General features: G+C 44.0%; 1 protein-coding gene across 1 annotated transcript in view; it reads right to left on the bottom strand.

Moving 5' to 3' along the window:
* Window positions 1-574: 574 nt before the first annotated feature.
* The window catches only part of LOC135513318 (gamma-aminobutyric acid receptor subunit alpha-5-like), a 98,560-nt gene continuing 78,780 nt past the window's right edge, over window positions 575-20,354 (bottom strand). Inside the window, exons 8-11 of the mRNA XM_064936234.1 lie at window positions 17,576-17,728; window positions 15,924-16,132; window positions 8,930-8,932; window positions 575-2,673 (exon numbers count right to left, since the gene is read on the bottom strand). Of these exons, the coding sequence (XP_064792306.1) occupies window positions 2,374-2,673; window positions 8,930-8,932; window positions 15,924-16,132; window positions 17,576-17,728 (665 nt within the window). The 3' untranslated portion in view covers window positions 575-2,373. The remainder of the gene's footprint in view (window positions 2,674-8,929; window positions 8,933-15,923; window positions 16,133-17,575; window positions 17,729-20,354) is intronic.

The raw sequence follows: 20,354 nt of genomic DNA, 5'->3' as shown, positions 1-20,354 counted from the left end.
TAGTGTAGTGGTATAGTGTAGTGGAATAGTGTAGTGGAGTAGTGTTATGGTATAGTGTAGCTTTATAGTGTAGTGGTGTAGTGTAGTAGTGTAGGGGTATAGTGGTATAGTGTAGTGGAATAGTGTAGTGGAATAGTGTAGGGGAGTAGTGTTATGGTATAGTGTAGTGGTATAGTGTACTGGTATAATGTAGTGGTGTAGTGTAGTGGTATAGTGTAGTGGTATAGTGTAATGGTATAGTGTAGTGGTGTAGTGTAGTGGTATAGTGTAGGGGAGTAGTGTTATGGCATAGTGTAGTTGTATAGTGTAATGGTATAGTGTAGTGGTGTAGTGTAGTGGTATAGTGTAATGGTATAGTGTAGTGGTGTAGTGTAGTGGTATAGTGTAGTGGTATAGTGTAATGGTATAGTGTAGTGGTGTAGTGTAGTGGTGTAGTGTAGTAGTATAGTGTAGTGGTGTAGAGGTGTAGTGTAGTGGTATAGTGTAGTGGTGTAGTGGTATAGTGTAATGGTATAGTGTAGTGGTGTAGTGTAGTGGTATAGTGTAGTGGTATAGTGTAGTGGTATAGTGTAGTGGTATAGTGTAATGCTATAGTGTAGTGGTGTAGTGTAGTGGTATAGTGTAGTGGTATAGTGTAGTGGTGTAGTGTAGTGGTATAGTGTAATGCTATAGTGTAGTGGTATAGTGTAGTGGTATAGTGTAATGCTATAGTGTAGTGGTGTAGTGTAGTGGAATAGTGTAGGGGAGTAGTGTTATGGTATAGTGTAGTTGTATAGTGTAATGGTATAGTGTAGTGGTGTAGTGTAGTGGTATTGTGTAGTGGTATAGTGTAATGGTATAGTGTAGTGGTATAGTGTAATGCTATAGTGTAGTGGTGTAGTGTAGTGGTATAGTGTAATGCTATAGTGTAGTGGTATAGTGTAGTGGTATAGTGTAGTGGTATAGTGTAATGCTATAGTGTAGTGGTGTAGTGTAGTGGAATAGTGTAGGGGAGTAGTGTTATGGTATAGTGTAGTTGTATAGTGTAATGGTATAGTGTAGTGGTGTAGTGTAGTGGTATTGTGTAGTGGTATAGTGTAATGGTATAGTGTAGTGGTGTAGTGTAGTGGTATAGTGTAGTGGTATAGTGTAATGGTATAGTGTAGTGGTGTAGTGTAGTGGTGTAGTGTAGTAGTATAGTGTAGTGGTGTAGAGGTGTAGTGTAGTGGTATAGTGTAGTGGTGTAGTGGTATAGTGTAATGGTATAGTGTAGTGGTGTAGTGTAGTGGTATAGTGTAGTGGTATAGTGTAGTGGTATAGTGTAGTGGTATAGTGTAGTGGTATAGTGTAGTGGTATAGTGTAGTGGTATAGTGTAGTGGTGTAGTGTAGTGGTATAGTGTAGTAGTGTAGTGGTATAGTGTAATGGTATAGTGTAGTGGTGTAGTGTAGTGGTATAGTGTAGTGGTATAGTGTAGTGGTATAGTGTAATGCTATAGTGTAGTGGTGTAGTGTAGTGGTATAGTGTAGTGGCATAGTGTAGTGGTGTAGAGGTGTAGTGTAGTGGTATAGTGTAGTGGTGTAGTGGTGTAGTGTAGTGGTGTAGTGTAGTGGTGTAGTGGTATAGTGGTATAGTGTAGTGGTGTAGTGTAGTGGTATAGTGTAGTGGCATAGTGTAGTGGTGTAGAGGTGTAGTGTAGTGGTATAGTGTAGTGGTGTAGAGGTGTAGTGTAGTGGTATAGTGTAGTGGTGTAGTGGTGTAGTGTAGTGGTGTAGTGTAGTGGTGTAGTGGTATAGTGGTATAGTGTAGTGGTGTAGTGTAGTGGTATAGTGTAGTGGCATAGTGTAGTGGTGTAGAGGTGTAGTGTAGTGGTATAGTGTAGTGGTGTAGTGGTGTAGTGTAGTGGTGTAGTGTAGTGGTGTAGTGGTATAGTGTAATGGTATAGTGTAGTGGTGTAGTGTAGTGGTATAGTGTAGTGGTGTAGTGGTATAGTGTAATGGTATAGTGTAGTGGTGTAGTGTAGTGGTATAGTGTAGTGGTGTAGTGGTATAGTGTAATGGTATAGTGTAGTGGTATAGTGTAATGGTATAGTGTAGTGGTGTAGTGTAGGGGTATAGTGTAGTGGTATAGTGTAGTGGTATAGTGTAATGGGGTGAAACAGGAGACTCTGTCACAAATGGCACGCTATTCCAGAAATATAATAAAATGCCCTACTTTTGACCAGAGCCCCTAACTCTAACTCTACCTAACCCTAACCTTAACCTACACCCTAACCATAACCTTAACCTTAACCCTAACCTTAACCCTAACCTTAACTCTAAACCTAACCCTAACCTCATGTGCCCTGATCAAAAGTAATGCACTCCATAGGTAACACTTCCCTGGCCTTCTCCTTCTATGTATAGGGGTTCACAGCTCCTTTGATCACTGGTTCCCTGTTGAGGTACGTAGCCCAGTAAACCAGGTTGAATGTCCCAAAAAGAACAGGAAACACTATACGGGACATCTTGTCGATCTTGCTGACGCTGTTGTAAGTCTTTTTGGGGTCGGGGGTCTTGACCTCAGCCAGTTTCAGCTGGATGTCTGCGCTGTTGGAGATGGTGGAGATGGCATTGTCCTTAGTCAGGTTGGGAGTGTAGCTGACCCCAGATGAACAGGTGTTGTTGGGTTTCTTGGACAGAGCCGTAGGGTTTTTCTGGTCAGGAGAAGGACAAAAGGAAAACATTGTTTCAGTATTTCATTCTAACTTCATATTGATAACATTGAATCCTATTTAAATGAGGAAACATCTTGGCTCTGAACACAACTTTCCCTTAGTAAGCGAAGTACTATAGCAACAGTAGTAAAGAAGGAAAAGAATAGACATTCTAGAATGACGTTGGGGCTTCAGTGAAAACGATGGAAGCAATTTATTAAAGGATGATTGGCTGTAAACAAAATCAGGGCATCAATAGTATCAATAGTAGTACAGCATTACTAGTAAAGGTATAAATAGTGTCATGGCGGGCCTGTGAGGATCAGCTCTACAGAGATACCTCTACCTCCCGCAGAGTGGGAGAGGTATGGAGGGGGGTTATGACACCTCACGCCCATCGTACATTTTAGAGCAGCAGAATAATGCTTTTTCCTTTAGTGTTTGGGACTGGAAGGTCTGTGTGTAGCGTATGGAGAGTCTACCTTAGAACTGTAGCATGCATTAAATGGACTGGAAGGTCTGTGTGTAGCGTATGGAGAGTCTACCTTAGAACTGTAGCATGCATTAAATGGACTGGAAGGTCTGTGTGTAGCGTATGGAGAGTCTACCTTAGAACTGTAGCATGCATTAAATGGACTGGAAGGTCTGTGTGTACCGTATGGAGAGTCTACCTTAGAACTGTAGCATGCATTAAATGGACTGGAAGGTCTGTGTGTACCGTATGGAGAGTCTACCTTAGAACTGTAGCATGCATTAAATGGACTGGAAGGTCTGTGTGTACCGTATAGAGAGTCTACCTTAGAACTGTAGCATGCATTAAATGGACTGGAAGGTCTGTGTGTACCGTATAGAGAGTCTACCTTAGAACTGTAGCATGCATTAAATGGACTGGAAGGTCTGTGTGTACCGTATGGAGAGTCTACCTTAGAACTGTAGCATGCATTAAATGGACTGGAAGGTCTGTGTGTACCGTATAGAGAGTCTACCTTAGAACTGTAGCATGCATTAAATGGACTGGAAGGTCTGTGTGTACCGTATGGAGAGTCTACCTTAGAACTGTAGCATGCATTAAATGGACTGGAAGGTCTGTGTGTACCGTATAGAGAGTCTACCTTAGAACTGTAGCATGCATTAAATGGACTGGAAGGTCTGTGTGTAGCGTATGGAGAGTCTACCTTAGAACTGTAGCATGCATTAAATGGACTGGAAGGTCTGTGTGTAGCGTATGGAGAGTCTACCTTAGAACTGTAGCATGCATTAAATGGACTTTGGGACAATAGATTTGATCGGACAATAGATTTGATCAGCCAAATGTTGGGCATAATGATGGATGGAATATGAAAATGTATGTCTATTTTATGATGTTATTAAAGGTTAAATGAGGATGTTATAATTCTACACGCTGTGTAGAAAACATCCAGATCAAAGAGAATTTTTCTTGTGACAATGAGCCTGTGATTTTAGACTATCACAGTGCAGGTGCATTTATACGGAGACTTGATTACACACAGGTGGATTGTATTTATCATCATTAGTCATTTAGGTCAACATTGGATCATTCAGAGATCCTCACTGAACTTCTGGAGAGAGTTTGCTGCACTGAAAGTAAAGGGGCTGAATAATTTTGCACGCCCTCAGTTTTTGATTTGTTAAAAAAGTTTGAAATATCCAATAAATGTCGTTCCACTTCATGATTGTGTCCCACTTGTTGTTGATTCTTCACAAAAAAATACAGTTTTATATTTTTATGTTTGAAGCCTGAAATGTGGCAAAAGGTCGCAAAGTTCAAGGGGGCCAAATACTTTCGCAAGGCACTGTAAATGGTGATACCTTGCCTCGTAACTAGCTACGCTCCAGGGAACCCAGAGAGAGTGTCATGAAGACAGAAACGCCCCCTTTCTACCCGGGGGTATAAAACATCTGAGTTAAGAATTGACATATCAGACTAGAGGACAAAGCGCTGCAGACGAGGTCCACGAGTAGTCACGACCCTCAAATGCAACACAAGGTTGAAAACAAATGAAACCTCTGAACAATTTAGGCTATGTTGGAGTATCTAACAAGGTGAATCATCAGTTATCTACACAGCTTCCATTCCCAAGCTGGGGAACGAGTGCAAGGAAACAGACAACTAAGAGAAACGACATTGTGACATCTTGCGGACAATCAGAGACTTACACCTGAAGACGAAAGACCAGATCATCCGAAGATACCCAACAGAGATACCCAACAGAGATACCCAACAGAGATACCCAACATAGATACCCAACAGAGATACCCAACATAGATACCCAACATAGATACCCAACAGAGATACCCAACATAGATACCCAACATAGATACCCAACATAGATACCCAACATAGATACCCAACATAGATACCCAACAGAGATACCCAACATAGATACCCAACAGAGATACCCAACAGAGATACCCAACATAGATACCCAACAGAGATACCCAACAGAGATACCCAACATAGATACCCAACAGAGATACCCAACAGAGATACCCAACAAAGATACCCAACAAAGATACCCAACAAAGATACCCAACAGAGACGCCCAACATAGATACCCAACAGAGACGCCCAACAGAGATACCCAACATAGATACCCAACAGAGATACACAACAGAGATACCCAACAGAGATACCCAACAGAGATACCCAACAAAGATACCCAACAGAGATACCCAACAGAGATACCCAACAGAGATACCCAACAGAGATACCCAACATAGATACCCAACATAGATACCCAACAGAGATACCCAACAGAGATACCCAACAGAGATACCCAACAGAGATACCCAACAGAGATACCCAACAGAGATACCCAACAGAGATACCCAACAGAGATACCCAACAGAGATACCCAACAGAGATACCCAACAGAGATACACAACAGAGATACACAACAGAGATACCCAACAGAGATACACAACAGAGATACACAACAGAGATACCCAACAGAGATACCCAACAGAGATACCCAACAGAGATACCCAACAGAGATACCCAACAGAGATACCCAACAGAGATACCCAACAGAGATACACAACAACAGAGATACCCAACAGAGATACCCAACAAGATACCCAACGAGATACCCAACAGATACAGAGATACACAACAGAGATACACAACAGAGATACACAACAGAGATACCCAACAGAGATACACAACAGAGATACACAACAGAGATACCCAACAGAGATACCCAACAGAGATACCCAACAGAGATACCCAACGGAGATTCCCAATGGAGACACTCAACAGAGATACCCCAAAGAGATTTTCAACATGTAAATACATGCATTATAATACCTCTTACCCATAAGAGAGGCAGTTCGGGGCAAGGTGTTAGGGCTAAATTAAGCATAGTTTACAAATATTTCAAGTGTTGCTTTTCTCTCTCTCTTTAAATCTAACACGTGTAACACGTGTCATATTGTGTCGGTCCGCTGTTGTCATTGTATTAAGTTCTAACCAATAACCTAGTCCTAGACTATGAGTGTATGTGTATCTTATGTTATCATTTAGCTTGTTAGTAAATAAATACTGAGACCGGGGTTTGTGCAGATTTATGAATTATGCAACGTTCAGAACGAGACTGACAAGGGAATGTCTCTGTGTAGTTTCACCAGACAGGCTGTATTAGGGTTTCACGTTCCGTTTTGTTGTTTTTGTATTTGTCTCAGTATTTTCATGTAATCGTCATTTGTTTTCATTAAAAAAACATGAGTAACCAACACGCTGCATTTCGGTCCGACTTTCTTGTGACAAACGAAGAACGCCGTTACAGAATCACCCACCACACACGGACCGAGCAGCGTGTTAACAGGCAGGAGCCACAGGAGAGGCAACAGAAGCAGCTTCAGTGGGAGAGGCTGCACCACTTGGAGAATTGGACATGGGAGGAAGAACTGGACGGAAAAGGACCCTGGGCTCAGCCTGGTGAATATCGCCGCCCCAAGGAGGAACTAGAGGCGGCTAAAGCGGAGAGGCGCTGGAATGAGGAGGCAGCACGGCGACGTGGATGGAAGCCCGGGAATCAGCCCCAAAAATTTCTTGGGGGGGGCTTTCAGGGAGTATGGCGACGCCAGGTAGGAGACCTGCGCAAACTCCCTGTGCTTACCGGGGGGCTAGAGAGACCGGGCAGGCACCGTGTTATGCAGTGGTGCGCACGGTGTCCCCAGTGCGGGTGCATAGCCCGGTGCGGTATATTTCAGCTCCGCGTATCGGCCGGGCTAGATTGAGCGTCGAGCCAAATGCCATGAAGCCGGCTCTACGCATCTGGTCCCCAGTGCGTCTCCTTGGGCCGGCTTACATGGCACCAGCCTTGCGCTCGGTGTCTCCGGTTCGCCTACATAGCCCAGTGCGGGCTATTCCACCTCGCCGCACTGGCAGGGCGACCGAGAGTATTCAACCGGGTAAGGTTGGGCAGGCTCGGTGCTCAAGAGCTCCAGTGCGCCTGCACGGTCTGGTCTATCCAGTACCACCTCCACACCCCAGCCCTCCGGTAGCAGCTCACCGCACCAGGCTTCCTGTGCGTGTCTTCGGCCCAATACCACCAGTGCCAGCACCACGCATCAGGCCTACAGTGCGCCTCGCCTCTCCTGCGCTGTCGGAGCCTTTCTCCTCTCCAGCGCTGCCGGGGCCTCCTGCCTGTTCGGAGCAGCCTGAGCTGCCAGTCTGCAAGGAGCTGCCAGTCTGCAAGGAGCTGCCAGTCTGCAAGGAGCTGCCAGTCTGCATGGAGCAGCCAGAGCTGCCAGTCTGCATGGAGCAGCTAGAGCTGCCAGTCTGCTTGGAGCAGCCAGAGCTGTCAGTCTGCTTGGAGCAGCCAGAGCTGCCAGTCTGCAAGGAGCTGCCAGTCTGCAAGGAGCTGCCAGTCTGCAAGGAGCTGCCAGTCTGCATGGAGCAGCCAGAGCTGCCAGTCTGCATGGAGCAGCTAGAGCTGTCAGTCTGCTTGGAGCAGCCAGAGCTGCCAGTCTGCAAGGAGCTGCCAGTCTGCAAGGAGCTGCCAGTCTGCAAGGAGCTGCCAGTCGGCAAGGAGCTGCCAAAGCTGTTAGTCTGCAAGGAACAGTCAGAGCTGTCAGTCTGCAAGAAGCCGCCAGAGCTGTCAATCTGCATGGAGCAGCCAGAGCCGCCAGTCAGCATGGAGCAGCCAGAGCCGTCAGTCTGCATGAAGCAGCCAGAGCCGTCAGTCTGCCAGGATCCGCCAGTCAGCCAGACTCTTCCAGATTTGCCAGTCAAACAGACTCTTCCAGATCTGCCAGTCAGCCAGACTCTTCCAGATCTGCCAGTCAGCCAGACTCTTCCAGATCTGCCAGTCAACCAGACTCTTCCAGATCTGCCAGTCAACCAGACTCTTCCAGATCTGCTAGTCAACCAGACTCTTCCAGATCCGCAAGTCAACCAGACTCTTCCAGATCCGCAGTCAGCCAGGATCTGCCGGATTCAACTGCCTGGCTGGGCTTCATCTCAGTACTGGGCTTCCTCTCAGTACTGGGCTTCCTCTCAGTGCTGGGCTTTCTCTCAGTACTGGGCTGCCCCTCAGTCCCGAGCTTCCCCTCAGTCCCGAGCTGCCCCTCAGTCCCGAGCTGCCCCTCAGTCCCGAGCTGCCCCTCAGTCACGAGCTGCTCCTCAGTTCAGTGGGGTTCTGGGTGAGGACTATTAGGCCATGGTCGGCGGCGAGGGTGGATCAAACCAGGACGCGAAGGGGAGGAACTATGACATTTATGGAGTGGGGTCCACGTCCCGAGCCGGAACCGCAACCATGGACAGACGCCCACCCGGACCCTCCCTATGGTTTTGAGGTGCGTCCGGGAGTCCGCACCTTAGGGGGGGGGTTCTGTCACGCCAAGGTCTTAGTATTTTGTGTTTTCGTTAATTAGTTGGTCAGGCCAGGGTGTGACATGGGTTTATGTTGTTGTATTTCGTAGTGGGGTTTTTTAGTTATTGGGATTGCGGCTGAGTAGGTGTGTTGCATAGGTTTGGCTGCCTGAGGCGGTTCTCAATAAGAGTCAGGTGATTCTCGTTGTCTCTGATTGGGAACCGTATTTAGGTAGCCTGGGTTTCACTTTGTATTTCGTGGGTGATTGTTCCTGTCTCTGTGTAGTTTCACCAGATAGGCTGTATTTAGGTTTCACGTTCCGTTTTGTTGTTTTTGTATTTGTCTCAGTATTTTCATGTAATCGTCATTTGTTTTCATTAAAAAACATGAGTAAAAAACACTCTGCATTTCGGTCCGACTTTCTTGCGACAAACGAAGAACGCCGTTACAACTAGTTAAGGTATCAATAGTACAGTGTATCAATAGTAAAGTTTAACTAGTTAAGGTATCAATAGTACAGTGTAACAATAGTACAGTTTAACTAGTTAAGGTATTAATAGTACATTGTATCAATAGTACAGTTTAACTAGTTAATGTATCAATAGTACAGTTTAACTAGTTAAGGTATCAATAGTACAGTGTATCAATAGTACAGTTTAACTAGTTAAGGTATCAATAGTACAGTGTATCAATAGTACAGTTTAAACTGTACTATTGATACATTAACTAGTTAAACTGTACTATTGATACAATGTACTATTGATACCTTAACTAGTTAAACTGTACTATTGATACACTGTACTATCGATACCTTAACTAGTTAAACTGTACTATTGATACACTGTACTTTTGATACCTTAACTAGTTAAACTGTACTATTGATACACTGTACTATTGATACCTTAACTAGTTAAACTGGATTCAATAGTACAGTGCAACTAGTTATAATATCAATAGTACAGTTTAACTAGTTAAGGTATCAATCGTACAGTTTAACTAGTTAAGGTATCAATAGTACAGTGTATCAATAGTGCAGTTTAACTAGTTAAGGTATCAATAGTACAGTTTAACTAGTTAATGTATCAATAGTACAGTTTAACTAGTTAAGGTACCAATAGTACAGTTTAACTAGTTAAGGTATCAACAGTACAGTGTATCAATAGTACAGTGTAACTAGTTAAGGTATCAATAGTACAGTGCAACTAGTTATAATATCAATAGTACAGTTTATCAATAGTACAGTTTAACTAGTTAAGGTATCAATAGTACAGTGTATCAATAGTACAGTGTAACTAGTTAAGGTATCAATAGTACAGTTTAACTAGTTAAGGTATCAATAGTACAGTGTATCAATAGTACAGTTTAACTAGTTAAGGTATCAATAGTACAGTGTATCAATAGTACAGTTTAACTAGTTAAGGTATCAATAGTACAGTGTATCAATAGTACAGTTTAACTAGTTAATGTATCAATAGTACAGTTTAACTAGTTAATGTATCAATAGTACAGTGTAACTAGTTAAGGAATCAATAGTACAGTTTAACTAGTTAAGGTATCAATAGTACAGTGTATCAATAGTACAGTTTAACTAGTTAAGGTATCAATATTACAGTTTAACTAGTTAAGGTATCAATAGTACAGTTTAACTAGTTAAGGTATCAATAGTACAGTGTATCAATAGTACAGTTTAACGAGTTAAGGTATCAATAGTACAGTGTAACTAGTTAAGGTATCACTATAACAGTTTAACTAGTTAAGGTATCAATAGTACAGTGTATCAATAGTACAGTTTAACTAGTTAAGGTATCAATATTACAGGTTAACTAGTTAAGGTATCAGTAGTACAGTGTATCAATAGTACAGTTTAACAAGTTAAGGTATCAATAGTACAGTTTAACTAGTTAAGGTATCAATAGTACAGTTTAACTAGTTAAGGTATCAATAGTACAGTGTATCAATAGTACAGTTTAACTAGTTAAGGTATCAATAGTACAGTGTATCAATAGTACAGTTTAACTAGTTAAGGTATCAATACAACAGTTTAACTAGTTAAGGTATCAATAGTACAGTGCAACTAGTTATAATATCAATAGTACAGTTTATCAATAGTACAGTTTAACTAGTTAAGGTATCAATAGTACAGTGTATCAATAGTACAGTGTAACTAGTTAAGGTATCAATAGTACAGTTTAACTAGTTAAGGTATCAATAGTACAGTGTATCAATAGTACAGTTTAACTAGTTAAGGTATCAATAGTACAGTGTATCAATAGTACAGTTTAACTAGTTAAGGTATCAATACAACAGTTTAACTAGTTAAGGTATCAATAGTACAGTGCAACTAGTTATAATATCAATAGTACAGTTTATCAATAGTACAGTTTAACTAGTTAAGGTATCAATAGTACAGTGTATCAATAGTACAGTGTAACTAGTTAAGGTATCAATAGTACAGTTTAACTAGTTAAGGTATCAATAGTACAGTGTATCAATAGTACAGTTTAACTAGTTAAGGTATCAATAGTACAGTGTATCAATAGTACAGTTTAACTAGTTAAGTTATCAATAGTACAGTTTAACTAGTTAAGGTATCAATAGTAAAGTTTAACTAGTTAAGGTATCAATAGTACAGTTTAACTAGTTAAGGTATCAATAGTACAGTTTAACTAGTTAAGGTATCAATAGTACAGTGTATCAATAGTACAGTTTAACTAGTTAAGGTATCAATAGTACAGTTTAACTCGTTAATGTATCAATAGTAAAGTTTAACTAGTTAAGGTATCAATAGTACAGTTTAACTAGTTAAGGTATCAATAGTACAATTTAACTAGTTAAGGTATCAATAGTACAGTTTAACTAGTTAAGGTATCAATAGTACAGTGTATCAATAGTACAGTTTAACTAGTTAAGGTATCTATAGTACAGTTTAACTAGTTAATGTATCAATAGTACAGTTTAACTAGTTAAGGTATCAATAGTACAATTTAACTAGTTAAGGTATCAATAGTACAGTTTAACTAGTAAGGTATCAATAGTACAGTGTATCAATAGTACAGTTTAACTAGTTAAGGTATCTATAGTACAGTTTAACTAGTTAATGTATCAATAGTACAGTTTAACTAGTTAAGGTATCAATAGTACAGTTTAACTAGTTAAGGTATCAATAGTACAGTTTAACTAGTTAAGGTATCAATAGTACAGTGTATCAATAGTACAGTTTAACTAGTTAAGGTATCTATAGTACAGTTTAACTAGTTAATGTATCAATAGTACAGTTTAACTAGTTAAGGTATCAATAGTACAGTCTATCAATAGTACAGTTTAACTAGTTAAGGTATCAATAGTACAGTGTATCAATAGTACAGTTTAACTAGTTAATGTATCAATAGTACAGTTTAACTAGTTAATGTATCAATAGTACAGTATAGGTATAATATCAATATAACAGTGTAACTAGTAAAGGTATCAATATAACAGTGTAACTAGTAAGGGTGTAACGGCGTTCTTTTGTTGTTGAAGGAGAGTCGGACCGAAATGCAGCGTGTAAGTTACTCATGTTTATTATGTGAAGACAAAACGAACGAACTATACACGAATAACTATAAATACAAAAAACAACAAACAGAACGAAACCTAATACAGCCTGACTGGTGCAACCTACACAGAGACAGGAACAATCACCCACGAAATACAAGGCGAAAAACAGGCTACCTAAATACGGTTCCCAATCAGCGACAACGAGAAGCACCTGACTCTGATTGAGAACCGCCTCAGGCAGCCAACCTAATTAACACACACACACACCCCTAATCAACTACCAACCCAAACACTACAAACCCCAATACGGAAATACAATACATAATAACCCCATGTCACACCCTGGTCTGACTAACTAATAAACTAAAACACACAATACTAAGACCAAGGCGTGACAAAGGGTATCAATATAACAGTGTAACTAGTAAAGGTATCAATAGTACAACATAAGGTATCAATATAACAGTGTAACTAGTAAAGGTATCAATATAACAGTGTAACTAGTAAAGGTATCAATATAACAGTGTAACTAGTAAAGGTATCAATATAACAGTGTAACTAGTAAAGGTATCAATATAACAGTGTAACTAGTAAAGGTATCAATATAACAGTGTAACTAGTAAAGGTATCAATATAACAGTGTAACTAGTAAGGGTATCAATATAACAGTGTAACTAGTAAAGGTATCAATATAACAGTGTAACTAGTTAAGGTATCAATATAACAGTGTAACTAGTTAAGGTATCAATAGTGCAACATTACTAGTAAAGGTATCAATATAACAGTGTAACTCGTAAAGGTATCAATATAACAGTGTAACTAGTTAAGGTATCAATACAACAGTTTAACTAGTTAAGGTATCAATATAACAGTGTAACTAGTTAACCTCTTGAAACTAGGGGCGCTATATCATTTTTGGATAAAAAGACGTGCCCGTTTTAAGCGCAATATTTTGTCACAAAAAGATACTCGACTATGCATATAATTGGTAGCTTTGGAAAGAAAACACTCTGACGTTTCCAGAACTGCAAAGATATTTTCTGTGCGTGCCCTAGAACGTGAGCTTCAGGCAAAACCAAGATGAGACGGCATCCAGGAAATGAGCAGGATTTTTGAGGCTCTGTTTTCCATTGTCTCCTTATATGGCTGTGAATGCGAGAGGAGTAAGTCTGCCCTTTCTGTCGTTTCCCCAAGGTGTCTGCAGCATTGTGACGTATTTGTAGGCATATCATTGGAAGATTGACCATAAGAGACCACATTTACCAGGTGTCCGCCCGGTGTCCTGCGCCGAAATTGGTGCGCAAAAGTCAGCTGCAAGTATTTTTCCACAGAATTCAGAGAAGAATGCAGGCTTCAACGAACGATATATCAAAGAGATATGTGAAAAAACACCTTGAGGATTGATTCCAAACAACGTTTGCCATGTTTCGGTCGATATTATGGAGTTAATTCGGAAAAAGTTTGACGTTGTAGGTGACTGAATTTTCGGTTCGTTTCGGTAGCCAAATGTGATGTACAAAACAGAGCAATTTCTCCTACACAGACGCTTTCAGGAAACACTGCGCATTTGGTATGTAACTGAGAGTCTCCTCATTGAAAACATCCGAAGCTCTTCAAAGGTAAATGATTTTATTTATTTGGTTATCTGGTTTTTGTGAAAATGTTGCGTGCTAAATGCTACTCAAAATGCTATAAGCTATCTTAGCATACTCTTACACAAATTAGTCAATTGCTATGGTTCAAAAGCATATTTTGAAAATCTGAGATGACAGTGTTGTTAAGAAAAGGCTAAGCTTGAGAGTAGGCACATTATTTTCATTTTATTTGCGATTTTCAGAAATCGTTAACGTTGCGTTATGCTAATGAGCCTGAGGCTTTAGTCACGATCCCGGATCCGGGATGGGGAGTTTCAAGAGTAAGGTATCAATAGTAGAGAGTATCAATATAACAGTGTAACTTGTTAAGGTATCAATAGTCTTCTGATCATACATGAATAAACAATCCAGCTATCCAAAGATCTACAATTTTTTATTTTACGGAATAAATCAAACAACGCACAAACAGATACAATCCCAGCCCAGACACAATCGATGCATGCCCAGTCCACACACAATCGATGCATGCCCAGTCCACACACAATCGATGCATGCCCAGTCCACACACAATCGATGCATGCCCAGTCCACACACAATCGATGCATGCCCAACCCACACACAATCGATGCATGCCCAACCCACACACAATCGATGCATGCCCAACCCACACACAATTGATGCATGCCCAGTCCACACACAATCGATGCATGCACGCCCACAGACAAACGGATGCATGCCCAACCCACACACAATCGATGCATGCCCAACCCACACACAATCGATGCATGCCCAACCCACACACAATCGATGCATGCCCAACCCACACACAATCGATGCATGCCCAGTCCACACACAATCGATGCATGCCCAACCCACACACAATCGATGCATGCCCAGTCCACACACAATCGATGCATGCCCAGTCCACACACAATCGATGCATGCCCAACCCACACACAATCGATGCATGCCCAACCCACACACAATCGATGCATGCCCAGTCCACACACAATCGATGCATGCCCAGTCCACACACAATCGATGCATGCCCAACCCACACACAATCGATACATGCCCAACCCACACACAATCGATGCATGCCCAACCCACACACAATCGATGCATGCCCAACCCACACACAATCGATGCATGCCTAACCAACACACAATCGATGCATGCCCAACCCACACACAATCGATGCATGCCCAGTCCACACACAATCGATGCATGCCCAACCCACACACAATCGATGCATGCACGCCCACAGACAAACGGATGCATGCCCAACCCACACACAATCAATGCATGCCCAACCCACACACAATCGATGCATGCCCAGTCCACACACAATCGATGCATGCCCAACCCACACACAATCGATGCATGCCCAACCCACACACAATCGATGCATGCTCAGTCCACACACAATCGATGCATGCCCAACCCACACACAATCGATGCATGCCCAACCCACACACAATCGATGCATGCACGCCCACAGACAAACGGATGCATGCACAGCCCACAGACAAACGGATGCATGCCCAGCCCACAGACAAAGCCAGTAGCTAGGGGAGGATAAATGCTAGCAGGAGATAGTGGACTGCCTCAGTGCCTGGAGGCTGGCAGAGACTGGACTCTGGCAGAGCCTAGACCCTGGCAGAGCCTGGAGATTGGCAGAGCATGGAGACTGGCAGAGCCTGGAGACTGGCAGAGCCTGGAGACTGGCAGAGCTTGGAGAATGGCAGAGCTTGGAGAATGGCAGAGCTTGGAGAATGGCAGAGCCTGGAGACAATGCAGATCTTGGAGACTGGCAGAGCTTGGAGACTGGCGGACCCTGGACCCTGGCAGAGCCTGGATCCTGGCAGAGCCTGGAGACTGGCAGAGCCTGGAGATTAGCAGAGCCTGGATCCTGGCAGAGCCTGGAGACGGGCAGAGCTTGGAGACTGGCAGAGCTTGGACCCTGGCAGAGCCTGGAGATTGGCAGAGCCTGGACCCTGGCAGACCCTGGACCCTGGCAGAGCCTAGACCCTGGCAGAGCCTGGACACTGGCAGACCCTGGACCCTGGCAGAGCCTAGACCCTGGCAGAGCCTAGACCCTAACAGAGCCTGGAGACTGGCAGGTTGAGCTGTGTAATGACGTGCACACACACACACACACACACACACACACACACACACACACACACAAACATAAACACACCCACAACACATACAAACATAAACACACCCACAACACACACACACACACCTATCCACCCACCTACAAATACACACACACCTTACGCGTATCCTCCATGGCTTTCTTCCCATCCCAGGCCCAGCTCCTCTTTGTGAAGTAGTTGACGGTAGCGAACTCAATGAGAGCAGAGAAGACGAAGGCATAGCAGACTGCTATGAACCAGTCCATGGCTGTGGCATACGCCACCTTGGGCAGAGAGTTACGGGCACTGATGCTAAGAGTGGTCATGGTCAGCACGGTGGTCACACCTATGAAGAGAGATGAGGAAGGAGAAACATAATGGAGAGAAGGACAAACCAAGGCTGGTTTCAAGCATTTTCCACGAGGAGATTTTCCCATTGTTTCCGTAACTCTCTGGCCCAAGGTGGCGTATGCAACGCAGAGAGGTGGAGACACTTAGAAAAACAGAGAGAAACAGGAAGAAACAGACAAATAGAGAGAGATATGCTGGGTACCTACTGACCAAGAAAAGAAGTTATGAAAAATGAAAACTATTCTATTTAAAAAAAATAAAAAAAAATAAAAAAAAATATTTCATTTTTATTTAACCTTTATTTAACTAGGCATGTCAATTAAGAACAAATTCTTATTTACAATGACGGCCTACACCGGCCAAACCCGGATGACGCTGGACCATCTGTGCGCCGCCCTGTGGGACTCCACATCACGGCCGGTTGTGATGCAACCTGGACTTATTAAAATAACGGTTTAAGGAAATACCCACGTTACTATAACACAGAACAGCTCAATCAATCATGCCTGATAGTGCTGTCAGTACAATAGCAAAGCATATGATAAAAACAAGATTGAAAAGGTAGTGGGATGGGGTGTCTTAGTGTGGGGTGGGAAGAATGCAATTAAAAAACCTTGTATGTGGTACAGCTCACAGAGAGAGAGAGGGGGTGAGAGAGAGAGGGGAGAGAGAGGGGAGAGAGAGGGGAGAGAAAGGAGAGACAGGGGAGAGAGAGAGAGGAGAGACAGGGGAGAGAGGAGAGAGAGAGGGGGGAGAGAGAGAGGAGAGACAGGGGAGAGAGGAGAGAGAGGAGAGAGAGAGAGAGGGAGAGGGAGAGGGGAGAGAGAGAGAGAGAGGAGAGGGGAGAGAGAGAGAGAGAGGGGAGAGGAGAGAGAGAGAGAGAGAGAGAGAGAGGGGAGAGAGGGGAGAGAGAGATGAGAGAGGGGAGAGAGAGAGACATGAGAGAGGGGAGAGAGACGTGAGAGAGGGGAGAGAGGGGAGAGAGACGTGAGAGAGGGGAGAGAGAGAGATGAGAGAGGGGAGAGAGGGAGAGAGAGAGAGACATGAGAGAGGGGAGAGAGAGAGAAAGAGAGAGACATGAGAGAGGGGAGAGAGGGGGGAGAGAGAGAGGGAGAGAGAGAGAGAGAGAGTGTTGGGACACCTCTACTAAGACTATGAATTAGGCTGTTTGAGAAGGTTTGAATCCTAAGCAACCTGCCAACACATTGTTGGAAGTACAACAGACCAACAAAACTACTGCAGTAGGTCAAAGCTGTATGCTACAAAACCTCAGTAGAGCATTGGGTGAAGAACGCATTGGGTGGAAAATGCATTGTGGTGCTCATGGGAATTTCCTTTCATTTTGCCTTCAGAAAACTGTCACGCTACTGACCGAAGACAGTCCTGGCGGGGACAGACTCATAGAGATGCAATATAATTCTGTCGTCACATTACTGACCGAAGACAGTCCTGGCGGGGACAGACTCGCGGTTGAGCCAGAAGGACACCTGGGAGAGGATGACGGTCATGAAGCAGGGCATGTAGGTCTGGATGACGAAATAGCCAATCTTCCTCTTCAGATAGAAGTGACACATCATCACTGTGTACTGACCTGCATGGGCAGACGGAAAGACGGACAGAGGGAGGGAGAATGTGGGGATTATGGAGGGAAATAGAGGGAGAATGGAGAGAGAATGTGGAGAGAATATAGGGAATATGGAGGGAAAATGGAGGGAGAGGGAAAATGGAGAGAGAATGAGAGAGAATAGAGGGAGAATAGAAAGACAATTAATGTGAATGGAAAAAGTATGGAGGGAGAATGGAGGGAGAGAGAGAATGGAGGGAGAATGGAGGGAGAGAGAATGAAGGGAGAGGGAGAATGGAGGGAGAGAGAATGGAGGGAGAATGGAGATAGATTATGGAGAGAGAATGGAGGGAGAATGGAGGGAGAGAGAGAATGGAGAGAGAATGGAGGGAGAGAGAATGAAGGGAGAGTGAGAATGGAGGGAGAGAGAATGGAGGGAGAATGGAGATAGATTATGGAGAGAGAATGGAGGGAGAATGGAGGGAGAGAGAGAATGGAGGGAGAGAGAGAATGGAGGGAGAATGGAGATAGATTATGGAGAGAGAATGGAGGGAGAGAGAGAATGGAAAGAGAATGGAGGGAGAGAGAATGGAGGGAGAGAGAGAATGGAGGGAGAATGGAGATGGATTATGGAGAGAGAATGGAGGGAGAATGGAGGGACAGAGAGAATGGAGGGTGAAAGGAGATAGATTATGGAGAGAGAATGGAGGGAGAATGGAGGGAGAGAGAGAATGTGGGGAGAATGGAGAGATTACGGAGAGCAAATTGAGGGACAATGGGGGAGAATGGAGGGTGAATGGAGGTAGAATGGAGGTAGAATATAGGGAGAATGGAGGGAGAATGGAGGGAGAATGAGGGAGAATGGAGGGAGAGGGAGAATGGAGAGAGAATGGAGGGATTATGGAGAGAGAATGAGAGAGAGTGGAGGGAGAATGGAGAGACAGTTGAGTGCGAATGGAGAGGGAATGGGTGGAGAATGGAGGGAGAATAGAGGCAGAATGGAAGGACAATAGCGGGCGAATGGAGGGATTATGGAGAGAGAATTTAGGGAGAATGGAGGGAGAATGAAAGAGAATGGAGGGAGAATGGAGGGATTATGGAGAGAGAATGGAGAAAGTTAGGTGTAATAGCATTTTGATTTAACCAGAAAAAGATCCTTTAAATTAGAAACCTTTTAGTGGGTGGAACCTGGTGCTTGCTTAAGTGCTTCCATCCCGGTCCCTGTCCCTTACTGGGGTCAAACCAGGGAGGGAGAGAGAGGGGAGAGAGCGAGAGAGGGGGAGAGAGAGAGAGAGAGAGAGAGAGAGAGAGAGAGAGAGGGGGGGGAGAAAGAGAGGTGAGAGAGAGAGAGAGAGAGGGGATAGAGTAAGAGAGAGGGAGAGGTAGAGAGAACTAGCCAGCAGACTAACAAGCTCGCCAGAAGAAACGAGCAAGAACAAACCTAGCAATGGGGGTTAATACAACTACATCAAACGACCAAACAGAGTGAGTGAACCAAAAAGGAGCACGGACTCTAACTTTAAACATATCTTCTGTTTTTTTTGTGTGATAATTTGTCACTCTTTTTGCTGTTTTTTGAACTAAATTAGCGCTTGCGAGCAACAGCAGCAGACAGACAAACCGGTTGCCATAGCAACAGGGCAGCAGAACAGAGCCCCCAGGCACCGTGCCCCCACTCCTCCTCAGCGCTGAATCCGTTGTCTACCATCAAGAGGCCAAAATTGACACAACGAGGAAAGCTTTGAAACAGAAACTACTAAAGGGGAGGCCAGAAACCCTTTTTGCAGACCTCTACAAAAACGGTGACGTGAGTAATCTCATCTTCCTCACTGACCAGCCAAATGCCTGGCGCTCAGCAGTCTGCTCTCACTACCCCTCCATAAAGAGAGGGACTCTGTAATGGGTGGAAGCTGAAAGTCAAAGAGACAGACGACCCTGACAGCACCATGATAACAATCAACCTCTACCAGACTGGGACAGTCATGGTGCAAGGTAACATTAGGCTGTTTGAAACAGACTTTCAGACCGTTAAGGAGAGAGCAGAGAGAGAGAAGGACACCACCAGTGACATGCCCTCCCACAAGACAAACTCCATCAGCACCACCCTCACCCCTACTCTCCCCACCCAAAAAGGCACATCCAGCACCTCTCTTCCCATCATAGTGGAGGACACGCCCCAGGAGGAGAGTGACCTGCAGGCTCAGGCCCTCCTCACCACCATGGCTGATATGAGGGATGAGTTCCCCAGACTGGAGGGGGAGGTGGCCCTCCTCACCACCATGGCTGATATGAAGGATGAGTTCACCAGACTGGAGGGGGAGGTGGCCCTCCTCACCACCATGGCTGATATGAGGGATGAGTTCACCAGACTGGAGGGGGAGGTGGCCCTCCTCACCACCATGGCTGACATGAGGGATGAGTTCACCAGACTGGAGGTGGCCCTCCTCACCACCATGGCTCATATGAGGGATGAGTTCACCAGACTGGAGGGGGAGGTGGCCCTCCTCACCACCATGGCTGTCATGAGGGATGAGTTCACCAGACTGGAGGGGGCCCTCCTCACCACCATGGCTGACATGAGGGATGAGTTCACCAGACTGGAGGGGGAGGTGGCCCTCCTCACCACCATGGCTGATATGAGGGATGAGTTCAC

This window comes from Oncorhynchus masou, chromosome 24, assembly GCF_036934945.1.
Source record: "Oncorhynchus masou masou isolate Uvic2021 chromosome 24, UVic_Omas_1.1, whole genome shotgun sequence".
NCBI classification, from domain to species: domain Eukaryota; kingdom Metazoa; phylum Chordata; class Actinopteri; order Salmoniformes; family Salmonidae; genus Oncorhynchus; species Oncorhynchus masou.
The sequence above is the reverse complement of the archived record's forward strand: the minus strand, read 5'-3'. Positions and strand labels throughout refer to the sequence as shown.